The 14464-nt window shown below is 39.8% G+C and overlaps 1 protein-coding gene across 13 annotated transcripts in view; it reads right to left on the reverse strand.

Moving 5' to 3' along the window:
• RASGEF1B (RasGEF domain family member 1B) overlaps window positions 1–14464 on the reverse strand; it is a 590923-nt gene that overhangs the window by 13187 nt on the left and 563272 nt on the right. For all 13 annotated transcript variants that reach the window (XM_060299540.2, XM_060299539.2, XM_060299544.1 and 10 more), the window contains 5 exons: window positions 8759–8941; window positions 6945–7067; window positions 6448–6585; window positions 799–1011; window positions 233–307 (listed from right to left, as the gene is read on the reverse strand). In XM_060299540.2, the coding sequence (XP_060155523.1) occupies window positions 233–307; window positions 799–1011; window positions 6448–6585; window positions 6945–7067; window positions 8759–8941 (732 nt within the window). The remainder of the gene's footprint in view (window positions 1–232; window positions 308–798; window positions 1012–6447; window positions 6586–6944; window positions 7068–8758; window positions 8942–14464) is intronic.

The following is a 14464-nucleotide window of genomic DNA, read 5'->3' on the forward strand; positions in this document are numbered from 1 at the left end:
ATAAGGAGGAAGAGAGGTTAAAAGTTGGTGGTAGGGTAAGAATATCGTCAAGGCACTTAGAGACCAGGCTCAAGAAAAAATGTAATGAATCAGGTATGGCTAATGAAAAACAAAAAAAAAGTTTTTAAAACCTAAAACAAAATTGTTCCAATTTCTGTCTCTCGTACCCACTATCATAGACTAAAGAATTCCATTGCCAATTTCAGGGCTGACCTCTGGGTAGACCAATTACCTTGTCATTGTCCAAAGGGTCCTTCTGCACAAATGCCTGAACAAATTCTTCTGGGCCAATATAATTGAGCCTCTCCTGAAACACAAACCCAGCAGGTCAACAGTATTAAACAAAAGGAGAAGAAATGGTCTTTCCGTTCTGTCTACTGACTTTTAACACTACCCTCATTTTTTAATGTAACTTGTGAAATAAGCCTTTAACCCTCAAAATTGTCATCATCTTCAAGGTCTGAGCAGAGGCGGTTTTCTGCTTGGGTCAGTGCTACACTAGAGAGTAAAAGGTTGAGCGAGTTATGGAAAAATTAACTAGAGGGGGAACATGAGGAAGGTCAATAAACTCTTTGCTCTTCAGTCTTGCTTAGTATTTATTTTAAAGTGAACTCCCAAAATATCAGAAATAGTCATATTCAAATGTCTAAACAAAACACGTTCCAGCTATTTCATAGATTATTTCCCATTTGGATTATTCTAACCCCTCCCTTGACATTACCGCTGACGAACACACTGTCTGGTTGTCAAAGCAAATCAAGTGTGGGTTATAAAAGACAAGGATGACAATGGCCTTACTAGCTCTATGTGAGTCAGCTGCTGGGCCAACGTGTAAGGGTCACTGCAGACAGTAATAATGTCCCTTTGTATGGACTGTGGCTTGGTCTTGAGAAGTGTGAGCCGATCTGTTGACGTGGAGCTGATTTTTGCCAGGACTTCCTCATACTGGCTGAGCGCGGCAAGTTTGCGGATTAGACATTGGATCATCTGCTGGACATTCTTCCTGTATGTCTGCCAGGAAACAAGCAAAGGATTACCTCCTTGCTCTGCTTGTCTGTTTTCACCACTACGCAAACTCAGAGACTCTGTACTTCAATGCTTTTACCTTCACATTGGACAGCCACCTTGGTTGAGGGCAGTTAGAGGATTCAGCTTCGCTCTAACAGTTTAAAAGAGACACATACACATAAGGTGTCTTTTCAGATTTGTAAGACTTAGTTCTTTTCTCAGGCTGCTCTTGAGAGTACAATTCAAGTTGGGCCATGAAAACACAAGGATGATTTAGATGAGCTACTGAGGGAATCCAGTATAATAAGAACCACATATAACTAATGTTCTCTGGGCTGGCATAGGAATGTACCGGTTTTTTTTTAGTAGGTTAAAATGTGTTGATCTCAAGTCAGAGCATCCTTTTCCTAATTCTTTTTCTTTAGGGTCCCCGTCTAGATTTTTCTCCTTCTAGCATTCCCAATCTCATTAGTCTAAGGGTACAGACAGCTACTTAACAGAAATACACCATCACTTCCTACTCAGCCCCCAACCACCTTCCTGACTTCCACATAGAACATGAGTTACCACCAAAAAAAAGCAATGGATATTCCTTTTTGGTATCTGACTTCCAGGTGGTTCATGTCCATTTCTTTTGCATTCATGAGTCAGTGCTAATGTTCACCACCAAACTCTTCCACATGGCAATTCTACTCATAATGCTACTACCAGGTGACACCTTGTTTGTTACTACATCATGCTACCGCCACAATACTTAAGAGAAATTGGTTTTAAAGCAATGCGTGTATTATAGATAAATGTCAACCTCTTGACTTTTAAAATAGTTGTTAAGTCCAAGAAAGAGCTCCACAATCAACCAATTCCTAAGGTAGAGTTACATGTGTAAGTTAGGGTATTCTTTTATTCTTCCTTTTTCAGGCAAAAATTGCCAAACTAACACTTATCCTTCTGGGTAAACTGTGACACCTGTTATCAGAAGTTATCAGAGGCACACAGGCTGCTTCAATGCTAACGTGGTCCTTAGGTTAACAGCTCCAAAGGAGGACAGTCCTAGTGAATTTACAGATGAAAGCCCTATGTCCATGCTTTACTAACTAATCAGCTCCTTTTAAAAAGGTACCACAATATCATTTTCTGAGATTAATTATCTGAAAATTAAATGGCATCTTACCTACAAGTCTAAGAACCATCTTTTTTTACGGAAGTAATTTGGTTTACCAGAGCATATTATAAAACTTTAAATGAATAGATATTTGCATACTTAAGCCAAGGAAAATTAAAAATAGAAGGAAATGATCAATTCTCATATAGTCAAGGCAAAAAGGCACACACAACCTTCTTTCTTTTCTTTTTCTCTACTTGTCTGATGTATATTACTGAGTTCTTTAAACTGGTCCATTAGATGACCTTTTTCCCCTCTACATTCACAGACCACCCTGAAGTCACTAATGAAATACCTAAGTGTTTAAAAAATTGAGCCTTCAAGGAACCTATCTTCCACACAGCATTAAGGTTATCAGTTAAGAAGATGGTATCTATTTGGTAATATGGTTGTCACTCAAAGAAAATGCCTCTTTCTTTGGAATTCGAAGCAGTTAAGGCCAAATTGAGGGCTATTTTAAATCCCTCGCTGGGGGTGAGGAAAATGGGTGAGGAGGGTCAAAAGGTAGAAACTTGCAGGTATAAAATAAGTCAGTCATGGAGATGTAATGTACAAGATAGTGACTACAGTTAATAACATTGTATTGAATATTTGAAAGTTGCTGAGAGAGTAGATCTTAAAAGTTCTCATCACAAGAAAAAACTTTTGTTAATTATGTAAGGTGACATGTTAACCAGACTTACTGTGGTGATCATTTTGCAATACACACAAATACTGAATCATTATGTTGTATACCTAAAACTAACAGAATGTTACATGTCAATTGTACCTCAATAAAAATAAATTAATAAAAATAAAATAAAACCTGCATCCCTTGCTTCTTCTACATTCATAATCTTGAGTTACATAAAAATCGATGAACTTAAAATGGTTTCTTCAGTCTTCTGTCCCAAATGTCATAATAAATGCTCCCTGGGTGATTCTGACATGCAGCAAAGCCTGTCTGGTGAAAGACTCTTATTCTACACTTTAAAAAATGCTTTTTAGGGAAAGAGGTAGAGTAATGGATAGTGGAGGATTCAGCTAGTGAGCAAAACGCAGCAAAATATGAGAACATGTATGCAATAGGGTATAGGGGAAAAGCTATTCGAATAACAAAGAACGTGAGTGTGTGTGTGTGTGTGTGAGACAGAGAGAGGATATGTGTGTGACCTCTTTAAAAAGTTTGCTGCTGCCATTTGATTCCATTCGAGAAACCAAAGCTTCGTGTTGTTAAGCATGCTTTTTTACGGAATCATGGATTGCCAAGTATGTACTTATTCTTTTTTATAACTTCAAATGCCAGTGACAGTAATTACCTGGCAAATAAAGACAGAATAAAGACAGGCCCCGTAAGGAAGAGAAAATTGCACTGTACCCACTATAGTCATTTGTCATGTAATTGAATCATCAGTTTCATTTCGGGTTTCTTGCTGTCAAGTCCTAATAAACCTCTTCATTTTGGGCAAATCCTTAGGGGAGGAGGGTAACATATTAAGCCATACTATGTGGAACTGTCCGAGCAGATTCAGAAGAACTCAACTAAATTATATAGAGGACACACCTGGATCCACTGACTGCCAAAGAAAATCCCTAAAGTCCCAGGCAAGAAGCAGCAAGTCCCAACTCAAGTGCACACTCCTTCCCATGGAGGGAGATAACTTTTCAGCAGAGGGAAATATTTTTTTCCTATTCCAGTAACCGATTCGTTTGTTCACTCATTCGTTCATTCATTCAAACACTCCTGAGTGCCTATTAACTACCAGATACTGGGCTAGGAGTTAAAGATGCTATCTGAACAAAAGGAGCACAGCATGGAGTCTAGTGAGGAAAAACAAGTCATAAAGAAAGTAATTACTAATCACAGAGTGCTCTGAAGGGAAAGGGTGGTGAAAGCCAAGAATGGGGGATGACCATGGCTGGGGAGGCCAGGGAAGGTGTCTGCAAGGAAAGACACTTAAGCACATGGCAGATAAGTGCCCTCCCAAGTACAGAACTGAGGAAAAGAGCATCCATCACAAAATTTTAGGGCTGAAAGGGACATTACTACAGGGAGGTTACCTCTATGATTTAGAAATGAAGAAGGAGCAGAGACTTCAGGGGACTTGCCAAAGCATTCAAATCAACCACTGCCAAACGTGGACCCGATTCTGAACACTGTCTAGAAGTGACTAAAGGAATACAGTCTCACTGGAAAACCCAACCTGATCATGGCAGGTGACATCTCTCCACTCAAGCCCTAGGCTTATCTTCTCATATCTTTTCACACTCAAAACCGTCTGAAGATCTCAGGTTTATCAAGGATTTGTTATTAACACAGGATGGCTGATAGGAAGCCCAGGCACAAGGCTATCTGGTCCCCATGCTTGGTTCCATCCAATTCTTGAGTGGCTTGATCCTGTTAAAAAGAGATCGGAACCAATCTGGCCAACACAGATAGAAGTGACCCCCCTCATGGACTCCCATGACAAGAAGGACAAAAAGCCATCCATTTGGCATTGTATCTGAAAAAGATTTTTAAGGTGTTCCTTTTGGGAAAAACAAGTCGTCATTTCTACCTTTTAAAAAGGCAACAGAAGGAAGGGAAGCTGACTGCCACATCAAGTTAAGTACTGACACAGAACTTAACTGAAGTGAAGCACTGCCTGACTCGGAGCTCAGCCTCCACACAAGAAAAAGCCCTCATGATGCCACTAATCTTTTGAGCAGCTTGCCATAAACTTAGGTCACGGAGCCAGCATTGACCCTGTCAAGCAACACAATAGCTTCCCCTCTAAGAAAAGATTTACTACAAAACTGTGATGCTTAACTTTTGCCTTTGTGAGTGACGGACCTACCAATTCCTACCTTGCTAGAACCTGTTACACGCAAACTAGCAAAATGATTAGAATAGTCATAATTTGCAGAAGGACTCAGGGAACCACTCATTCAGGCTTGCAGAAATAATGGCTCTCTTGAGCACCAGTGTTCAATATAATGTCATGGGGAAGTGTAAAAGGGTTAATTCCATTTTCATGAAAACATAATGTGGGAAGCAAGTGAGTATTTTTCAAGTGCTAATCTTATATAATTTGTCTGATTTTTTTTAAAGTTAGGGGAAACAGTATTAAAATGTTTTTGCCAGAAGTAGACAGACTAGATAGGTATCTTGTTGCATGATCTTGACAGCACAGCCCTGAAAGAATGATTTCTCCAGGTAGGTTATTCATAATGGGAAAATGCATTTTAAGATGGATGAAACAAGACATCACAGCCTTTGCCAAATGCTTCATCTGCCTTTTTCTAACACTGTATCTGTGCCTAAGTACAGAAACTACAAAGATATCCTTGCCCAACAAGCCTCAAAACAGAGTAACAGCCTTCCAGGCCTGCTTCAAAGAGGATAACCTTGAATTTGTCACAGCTAGGTAGCTCAATTGAGGAAAGTGATATTTATGAAAGATTATCTAACAGACTTACTTTCCATCTCCATCTAAGTCTAGGTGCTAAGCCTTGAATCAACTTCCAAGCACAAGACTTGGATCCCTTTTTCTTTGTCTTCTCCACTCCTAAAGAATTACCTTTGCTAATTTATATATTAATCTTTTGGCCTCAGTTTTTTATCAAGGAGCATTTGTTATAAACACTATACAGAGCAGTTTCCATGATCTCATTCACAAAGTCCTTGCAGGAAATTTTTTTAAATTTTCATTTAATTTAATGCTTTGAAGGATTACTATGCTTTTTCTTTTCTGACAGTGAAAATTACATAACCAACTGTATTTCCCTTTTACCTGGAGCTTACAGTTAAAATACAGCAATCTTGTCCTACTCTACTGATTCTCAGTATTAGCACATTTGTTTTCTCCCTTCCATGATACAAACTCTCTATTTCTGATTTATTAATATATTACTTATTACCTGTTAATATATAAATATGTTATTTTACATGTATTAGTGTTTATATCTCCTAATGTGATATTTATAATCTAACTTGCTAGGTCAAATCTTTTTGGAAGGAAGAAAGTTATAAATAAAATAAAATGAAAACACACTTGCATCATGAAACCTGTGCTTGAGTTGACATGAACATACCCCCAAATTACTCACATAAAACTCTAGATCACATCCCTTTGAAGTGGGATTGTATAATCATCCCCCTTTGACACACCAAACAGACCAGTATGCTATGGAGAGGACCTGCCCAAAGGCAACAACAGAAAAGAAGCAGTAGAGACGCCAATGCATAATTTAGCACCACTTCTCACCAAGACCCTGCCTGGAAATTCGAGTAATTGTACTAAATTCAGGTTACCAACCTCCTCACCACTGGCTATTCGGTGAGCCAGATCTTTTAAGTTTCTCATCATTCTTTCATCCCGAAAATCATACGGAAATGTTTCTGTCCATTCTGTCAGGAGTTGAAGAATTTTGGGTGCAATTTTTCTTATCTGATTCTAGGGAGAAAAAGCAAATCAAATTCAGTGATATCTATCAAATAAATAATTACAAACAGGGTTAATGGTAAACTTCTAGTGCAAAGTCTTTGGGGTTAAAGAAGACTCTTGTCCCCCTTTCCCAAGTCAATGTCAAGTGCTACCAACTTAAGGCAGGACGGAGGGATCTTCCATGGCACTAGATTTATATTTGTTCTTTATACCTTTCCAATTCCCTCTGCGTAGCCATGATACCATTTATGGACCTCAGCCTGGGGAGAAGCTATGGTTACTTAAGGAAACCAACTTCACAAAATCTAAGCCATAAAGCTACCAAACTTAATGGAAAAAAACGTTAAGTTCAAATAAGGTATCATTACCTTATCACCACTAGGATCACTTAGTCTCTGGTGCTCAACACATAAGTGGCAAACTTTGGCCATTAGCTCATACGGATGCATAAATAACCGAGAACTCAGTAGGAAGGTAAATATGTACGTTCTCTGTGGCAAGAGGAAAAAAAAGTCATCATGGTTATATTCTCTCTGAAACTAGTATCTTTCCTATATATTATACATCATATAGCACTAAGTTCTCTTTAGCAAAGTTAAAATGCTACAGTTTCAAAAGTGATGCTTACTAGTAGTAAAACAACCTAAGATGGATTTCTCCTTTACTTTGTGATATATATTTTCCCTTAAACCATACTAAAAATAACAGAAGTACAGGGTAAGTTTAGCTACTAAATTATTCACAGTACAGTTTTACATCCATCCTCTGGGAGCCAGGATACCAGGACATATAACTCAGTCTAGTAAAGAAGAATGAAATTCAGCCCAGGGAGATCAATCTAACTTAAATATACCACCCGTACAGATTCTTGTTCTGTGTCCAAATATTATGGTAACTCAATGGAAACCAAAAAACTCACCCAACCCACATCAGCTCAAGAAATCTCCAGTGGGTCCAGTATGACACACTGGAGCATTTGTGTGCTTGTGTCAGAACATTCAAAGACAGACTTTCAAGTAATCTATTTACTTGCTCAAAGGCTAAGCAATTTGATAAAACATAATATCACATGATATACTTTTCTTTAACCACAATGTCTCCCCAGAAGCCAGTAATGAAGTAAAGCTTATTTGTTATAATACTTTCATACTCCCAATAAGAAGAAAAATTCCATGGGTTCTTCTCCCCCTTCAGTGCCTTTTGTAGCTCATAAACACTTACAGGGCTGAACAAGGGATGCCTTTTACTTTTGATTAGAAGTTTTCCCTGTGTGGCAACATATTTGAAAATGCTACGTAACAAACCTCACACACACAGAGATAACTCAGTAAGAAACATTATGGTGAACTACAGTGGCAAGCACAAACTATGGTGAACTACAGTGGCAAGCACACCAAGGTCATTATTACATTTATAAAAACATTCGAATCTAGCGCCTGGATATTTCCATGAAATCTTTATCAACAAGCAGCTGTTGCATAACAGGGGCAGCCGTAGCACAAGGGAAGGGGGAAGAAACATCACGTGCCCCAGAAATAGAAAACCTGGGTTTGAATGTTGATGCTGGGAGTGAGACCATGTGCAAATTCCTCAACATTCTGAATTTCCATTTCTTCCTCTCTAACCTCTTGGAATTGCTGTAAAGACTGAGAAAATGTAAACGAATTCCTTAAATTAGAAAGGATTATCCATACAAATGTCAGTTATCAAAGTAAAACATAAACAAGTGAGTCTGTCATCTGATGTCGAATCTATAAAGAATTGCATCTTGAATGTAACTCTTGTTCTCTTTTCTGTGAAGTTTCCCTGTGTAACTTCACTTTTCTCAGCATAGTTTTGGAAAACAAAAAGGCACTAACCATTCTAGGAGCATCTAATGTTCTCTGGCATTTCTATTTAAGGACCAAGGTATGTGCATGAGTCAAACCTTACAGGTATTTCATTTAGATGGTCTCTGACTGACTACAGTGTGATACCAACCCTGAAAGGAAAACTGATACACAGACATATCATAACCAGGTTCAATCTGATCTCAAAGCCGTCAATAATCAATATGCAATTTCTTATTAGAAAAATTCTTAGTAACCCAGATAGAATTCTGCAGCATCTAGGGTCCCTGTCTATTCTATTGTAAATTCTGCTGGATACCAAGGATGTGTTGCAGGGGCACATGGATACCTACATCCGGATAGTAATCCACATTAGGTACTAAGTGCTGGATGAGTGCTTCCAGAGATCCGGAGAGGAGGTTGTTGTCATGGTAATACAACCCTCCACAGCTGTCCTCCGCAGACTGATAGAGGTTTCGGTTGTAACCGCTGCTGTCAAACATTGCTGAAAAGGGAGGAGTTTGAGGCATGCTTTCCTAAAATGAATAAAAAAGGAAAAAACAGTGTCAGTAATATGCAAAAGAAAAGTAAACTTTAATAGGCATTAGGCTTTCATAATAACGAGGAAACAGGCAATTTTTAAAATAGGTTAGGTTCTGATACAATCTGAGAACCCATCAAGAAGCAAATTGCTCTTTGGATAACACATGCATGTATATTTTTGAGTACCGATGTCATCCAATAAAATACCATAAAACACTTGGATCAAAGGCTCCAATCTGGACTTAAATTCAAGTCTCTGGCTGCCGTGTTTAGATATCATTCCTTCACATTCGGTTATGAAGTCAGGGAGGGGAAGTGAGCTTTAAATTGCTTTAATCCCCTGAATCAAGTATTATCCTAAGGTGGAGATGTGTAGGCCTTGAAAGTTGGATGGGAAGAATTACATAACACTTAAGAAATAAATACCAGACTAGCATTGGGCATATGAGGAGATAACCAAAACAGAAGTTGAAAAAATGAAATTGTAAAAGAGGCCTAGAAGTAAAGTATATGTGTGTGTGTGTGTGTGTGTGTGTGTGTGTGTGTGTGTGTTTATAGACGCACGCGTATATCAAGAGATTTAATGCTGACTCCCCAGCTTTCACTGGAAGATCGGATGCTATTGATTTTCACCTCCTTTGTGTCAAATTCTTTTGGGGTGCAGAGCTCTATAAAGCCTCAGTTCTCGGTAAACACACAGCCTGAGCAAACACCTGATTTGGGGAGCACTGCCTTCATCCGTGTGCTCTGCAACTCACAAAGCCCTTGTCAGAGGATGCCTGGTAGAGGCCAAAGGCTATTAAGTTATTACTTGGATTCCTAGGGACAGAGTTCCCAGCCCCAAAAACAGACTCCAGTTCTGGCAGCATGTCTGGACAATGGAGGCAATTCAGGAGCTGCAGAGAGTGAGGGCTTCAGAGGCAAACGATGAGGGGAAGCCAAACTCCAGGGCTTGGACTGACAGGGACAGGGTGTGCAGAGGCTGCAGGAGGACACAACCTGGGCTAATCCCTCTTTTCAAGATGCTGAAAGATATCTGTATCCGAAAGGGGGAGGGGCGTGGGGCCTGTCTGAGGAGGCACATCCATTACTCCAAGTGCATCTGTTCTGGTTCCCACTAATGGGGGCCACAGCATCACAATGTGTGCGCATGCCTGGGCAGGGGGTGGCCAGGGGTGGGGTGCTGGGAAAAAACAACGTCCATTATAAGGTGACTTGGCAGGTGAAAGTGGCATTTAGGGAAAGAAGCATCAGGAAAGAGAAATAGAAAAAAAAAAAAAGCTTCAGTATTTTGTGCTCTGTCCCATCCACAAACCAATGCTGAGGGAGAACATAAAAGGATCCAGCACAGAGAAGGAAAGACAAACATCATATGATATCACTTATATGTGGAATCTTAAAAAAATTATACAAATGAGTTTATTTACAAAACAGAAACAGACTCACAGACATAGAAAACAAAGCTTCGGGTTTACCAACAGGGAAAGCAGCAGCAGAGGCGGGGGCGATAAATTAGGAATTTGGGGTTAACAGATACACACTACTATATATAAAATAGATAAATAACAAGGACCTGCTCTATAGCACAGGGAATTATATACAATATTTTCTAATAACCTATAATGGAAAAGAATCCAAAGAAGAATACATATATGTATAACTGAAACATTTTGCTGTACACCTGAAACTAACACAATATTGTAAACCAACTATACTTCAAAAAATAGCTACAAGTGGGAAGAAAGTGAGGACTGAGAATCACTCTGTCTGGGGAGACTTGTCACTACCAGAGTCGTCATTGCCATCCCTCTCACTTGGGCAGGACATGGTCATAATGGCCAAAGGAGCAGGAACTGAGGATGTAAATGTTAACACAAATGCTCCCCACTTAGTTGGTAAGACCTCACACATAGGAATCACGGTTAGATGAAGAACTCAATGTTAACATTTTATAAGGCAACGGACAAAGTATGTTTCTGTCCTCTTCAAATTGCCAGTTTTCTATGAGTATGTTTCATGTGCAATATCATCTTTGCAAATGGGTTGTCCCTGGTGGGAAGAAAAACAAGAGCCTGTCTACCTTTGCCCTGAGAAACTCAAAATGTCCTTAAACTGGGACACCAGGACCTGAGATGAGAAACATCTGAAAGTTACTTCTTCCAGCCTGGAAGGAAACTTCCCTCTCTGGATGTGGCTTTCCTGCCTCTGGCTTAAAAAAAGCTTTAGATGGTTAAAACCACACAATATCCTTGGTATCCAGGATGACAAGTGGAACTCACTCTATCCATGCCCTTGAAGTTGTTTTTCTTTTTTTTTTTCTGCCAAGAACCATGAATTTTCCTTGATTTCTCCACTTACTCAGTACTACCGAAACCGTCCTAATATTAAGTGCTTTGGGGAGAAGGTTGGCCAGGATTTGGGAATTTCAGAAAAATCAGAAAATGTTAAAAGTTCAAAAGGACCATAGAAATCAAATGGTCCAAGATGGAAAATAGATTTCATTTCACTTCCTAACGGCAATCAATCCAAAGTGGTTGCCAAAAGGCCGGATGAAGAGTGAGGATTCAAAGCCTGTAACTGGGTGGGGAATGTGTGCTAAGGGATTAACAATGACCACAAAACAGTCACAGAAGCAGCCAAGGCCCAAGCGTCATGACAATCAGGTCCACTCTCCTCTGTCCATCAGTTTGCAAACTGAGACCTTGGGCGGTGAGGTGAAGTGGCCAGGCTAGGACCACACAGCCACGTGGCTACAGCACCACGTGAGCCCCACGGCACTCCTCTGAATCTTGCACCCCTGCTGCCTTTGGTAGATTGACAGGAAGCACCAGCCACAAAATAGTCACAAGTCGGGCTTCCCTGGTGGCGCAGTGGTTGAGAGTCCGCCTGCCAATGCAGGGGACGCGGGATCGTGCCCCGGTCCGGGAAGATCCCACGTGCCGCGGAGCGGCTGGGCCCGTGAGCCATGGCTGCTGAGCCTGCGCGTCCGGAGCCTGTGCTCCGCAATGGGAGAGGCCACAACAGTGAGAGGCCCGCGAACCGCAAAAAAAAATAGTCACAAGTCACTCAGAGTTCCCTTTCAAAGGATCGGCACCAAAAGCCACCAAATATTTGTACTTGTAATTATTTACTCCCATAAAGTGAACAAGGACCCAGATTTAATGAAGCCCTAATCTAGGGCTTAAGAGCTGTGAAAACTTTGGAAAGTCACTTACTCAGCCCCTGCCCCTAGGTATGTTTTTCATCTGGAAAATTATTTCCAATTTTGCTCACTCCTTCCGAAATTCTAGATGATAACAAAACTACCAATTTTCTTTATAGCGAAGTTAGAGCATTTTTAGAGCAATGGCAAAAGGTCTTTGTATCGTTCCTTGGAAATGTGTCACAGGATTTCTTTGAGGAGGCACAAAATATCAACAACAACAAAAAACCCCTCCAACCAGGCACCAAAAGAAAATACTACAAATAGCAATGGACACCAAACCGAGATAAGTTAATTGAGGTTATAGTTTATTATACTTAAAAATCAAATTTAAGAAGAGAATCTATCATAGGTTGTTTTCAGCCTTCTAATTAGCGCAAAGTCTGTTGCCAATCAGCTGATTGACCACAAACGAACTTGACTGTTGAACTTGCGTAGAGCAACAACCAATGGCTGAGACTTAAGTCACTCCAAGAGACCCAGCCCCTTAGTTACATGCACAATGGTCCTATTTTCCCACCTTGCTATATACTGTCAACTCCTTAGGCCTCCACGTTCCTCAGTGTGCATCCTTATACTATGGGATCCTGTGTGCTGGAAAAGGTCTCCACAGTCCACAGCCCTTTACTTCTCTGATTCTTGCTCAAGGCCGCTCCCCTGAGAAATGCCTAGATGCACGGTGGGCAAGGCTCTGAGAATGTCAGCAGCTCCCGTCTGTGTAAGGTTTACTGCCCACAAATGCCTTTTTGGATATTATATCTACCTTGTTTGGCAGGGATCCTTACTCTGTTTGACTGCATAAGCACGGGTTCAGAAAAACTTCATTACTCAGCTGGGGTTACACATCGGATAAGGGACAAACAGGCAGGGTTTCAAACCTAGTCTTCAGACTCCAGGTTCAAAATTTATTACACTACATCATGTTATACTGCAAATGGTCTTCTTTGAACTTTTAATGTTTAACCATAAAATGAAAAGCCTGTCAGTCTGTCCCAAATTGCACGCTATTAGAAAAATTCACATGTTTTACACGTTCTACATAAATCCTTGCCCCAAAGATGTACGAACGTCATTAATTACTCTTATTAAAAAGCAACACTATCAACAAAAGTATTTAAGCTACTGACCTTTGCAATCAAAGCATAGTGCTATCTAGACAGACTTCAGAAATTCTAATATACAGTTCTTCATATTTTATTTTCTTTGAAATTAGGATGCACATAAATAGTTAAGTGATAAGAAAACCTGTTTAACTGTCTTTTTTTAGCAATATATAAAATAAAAGAGCATCTTACAATGGATGACATTTTAGATTCAACGAAATACAGTAATACTTGCTTGTACGTACTTTACAGATTTCCAGTAAAAAAGATCTGATGAGACAAATGACCAAAAGAGAGATCATGGATCATGGTACATGTAACTAATTTCTGGACAATCTCTAGCAAGTGGTCAGTCTAACCATTTTCCAGAAAGATCAACTGCCTTGTGTAATAGACGCATTTGATAAACGAGGGGAAAGGTCAGCAGAATGGCACAGAGAGTACTGCTTGTGAAGTGGATTTTTAAGTGCCTAAGAAGATAAACATAGTAGATTTTTTTTTCCTCTCAAGTACCTTTCTTCTTATTACCCACATCAAGAACCACTGTTTGTTCAGCATGACTCAAATTTGACATCCAAGACTTTAGTTCTACCTGCTTCAGTTCTGGAATGAAAGAAAGTGAAGTTCAGAATATTAAATATTGGCTTGATTCTTGTTTAAGAAAACAAATTCATAGAATATCCAAGTACTGCACATGAGAATCCAGAGAAGCATTTAGCCCCGGATGCTATTAACTCCAGAAACCATTTGCTAAAGCCTCCCTGGTGGAAGAAGGGCTAAGTGTAAGGCGGTTCCTACCCCACAGCTTCCATTTATTTTCTTTAATCTCAGTGTAGCTCTGACTTCTTATCTGCAGCAAATCTTCTCTTTACAGCTCACAATTACTATTTTCTGCCTGTTGGGTTCTGTAAACTCTCAATTTACTCTTCTCTACCCTTTCCAACATAATCTCAACACCAACTTCTCCACTGTCTGCCATCCTTCTTCAGCACAAATTTTGCCCAACCCAATATACCTGCTATGGGGACCTGCTAATCAAAACTCTGGTTTAGGAAAAACTGACTATTTCCAAAATGAGAATATGTAACAGCATTAAGTACTGGCCTTAATTTGCTGTTAAGTCAAACTTCAAAGTAGCTAACTCCTTTGGAAAAAGTGAGATTTATATGAGACGCTTGAAAAAGCTGCTGACTCTATTCAAATCACTACCA

The sequence above is a fragment of the Globicephala melas genome, chromosome 5 (assembly GCF_963455315.2).
Source record: "Globicephala melas chromosome 5, mGloMel1.2, whole genome shotgun sequence".
NCBI classification, from domain to species: domain Eukaryota; kingdom Metazoa; phylum Chordata; class Mammalia; order Artiodactyla; family Delphinidae; genus Globicephala; species Globicephala melas.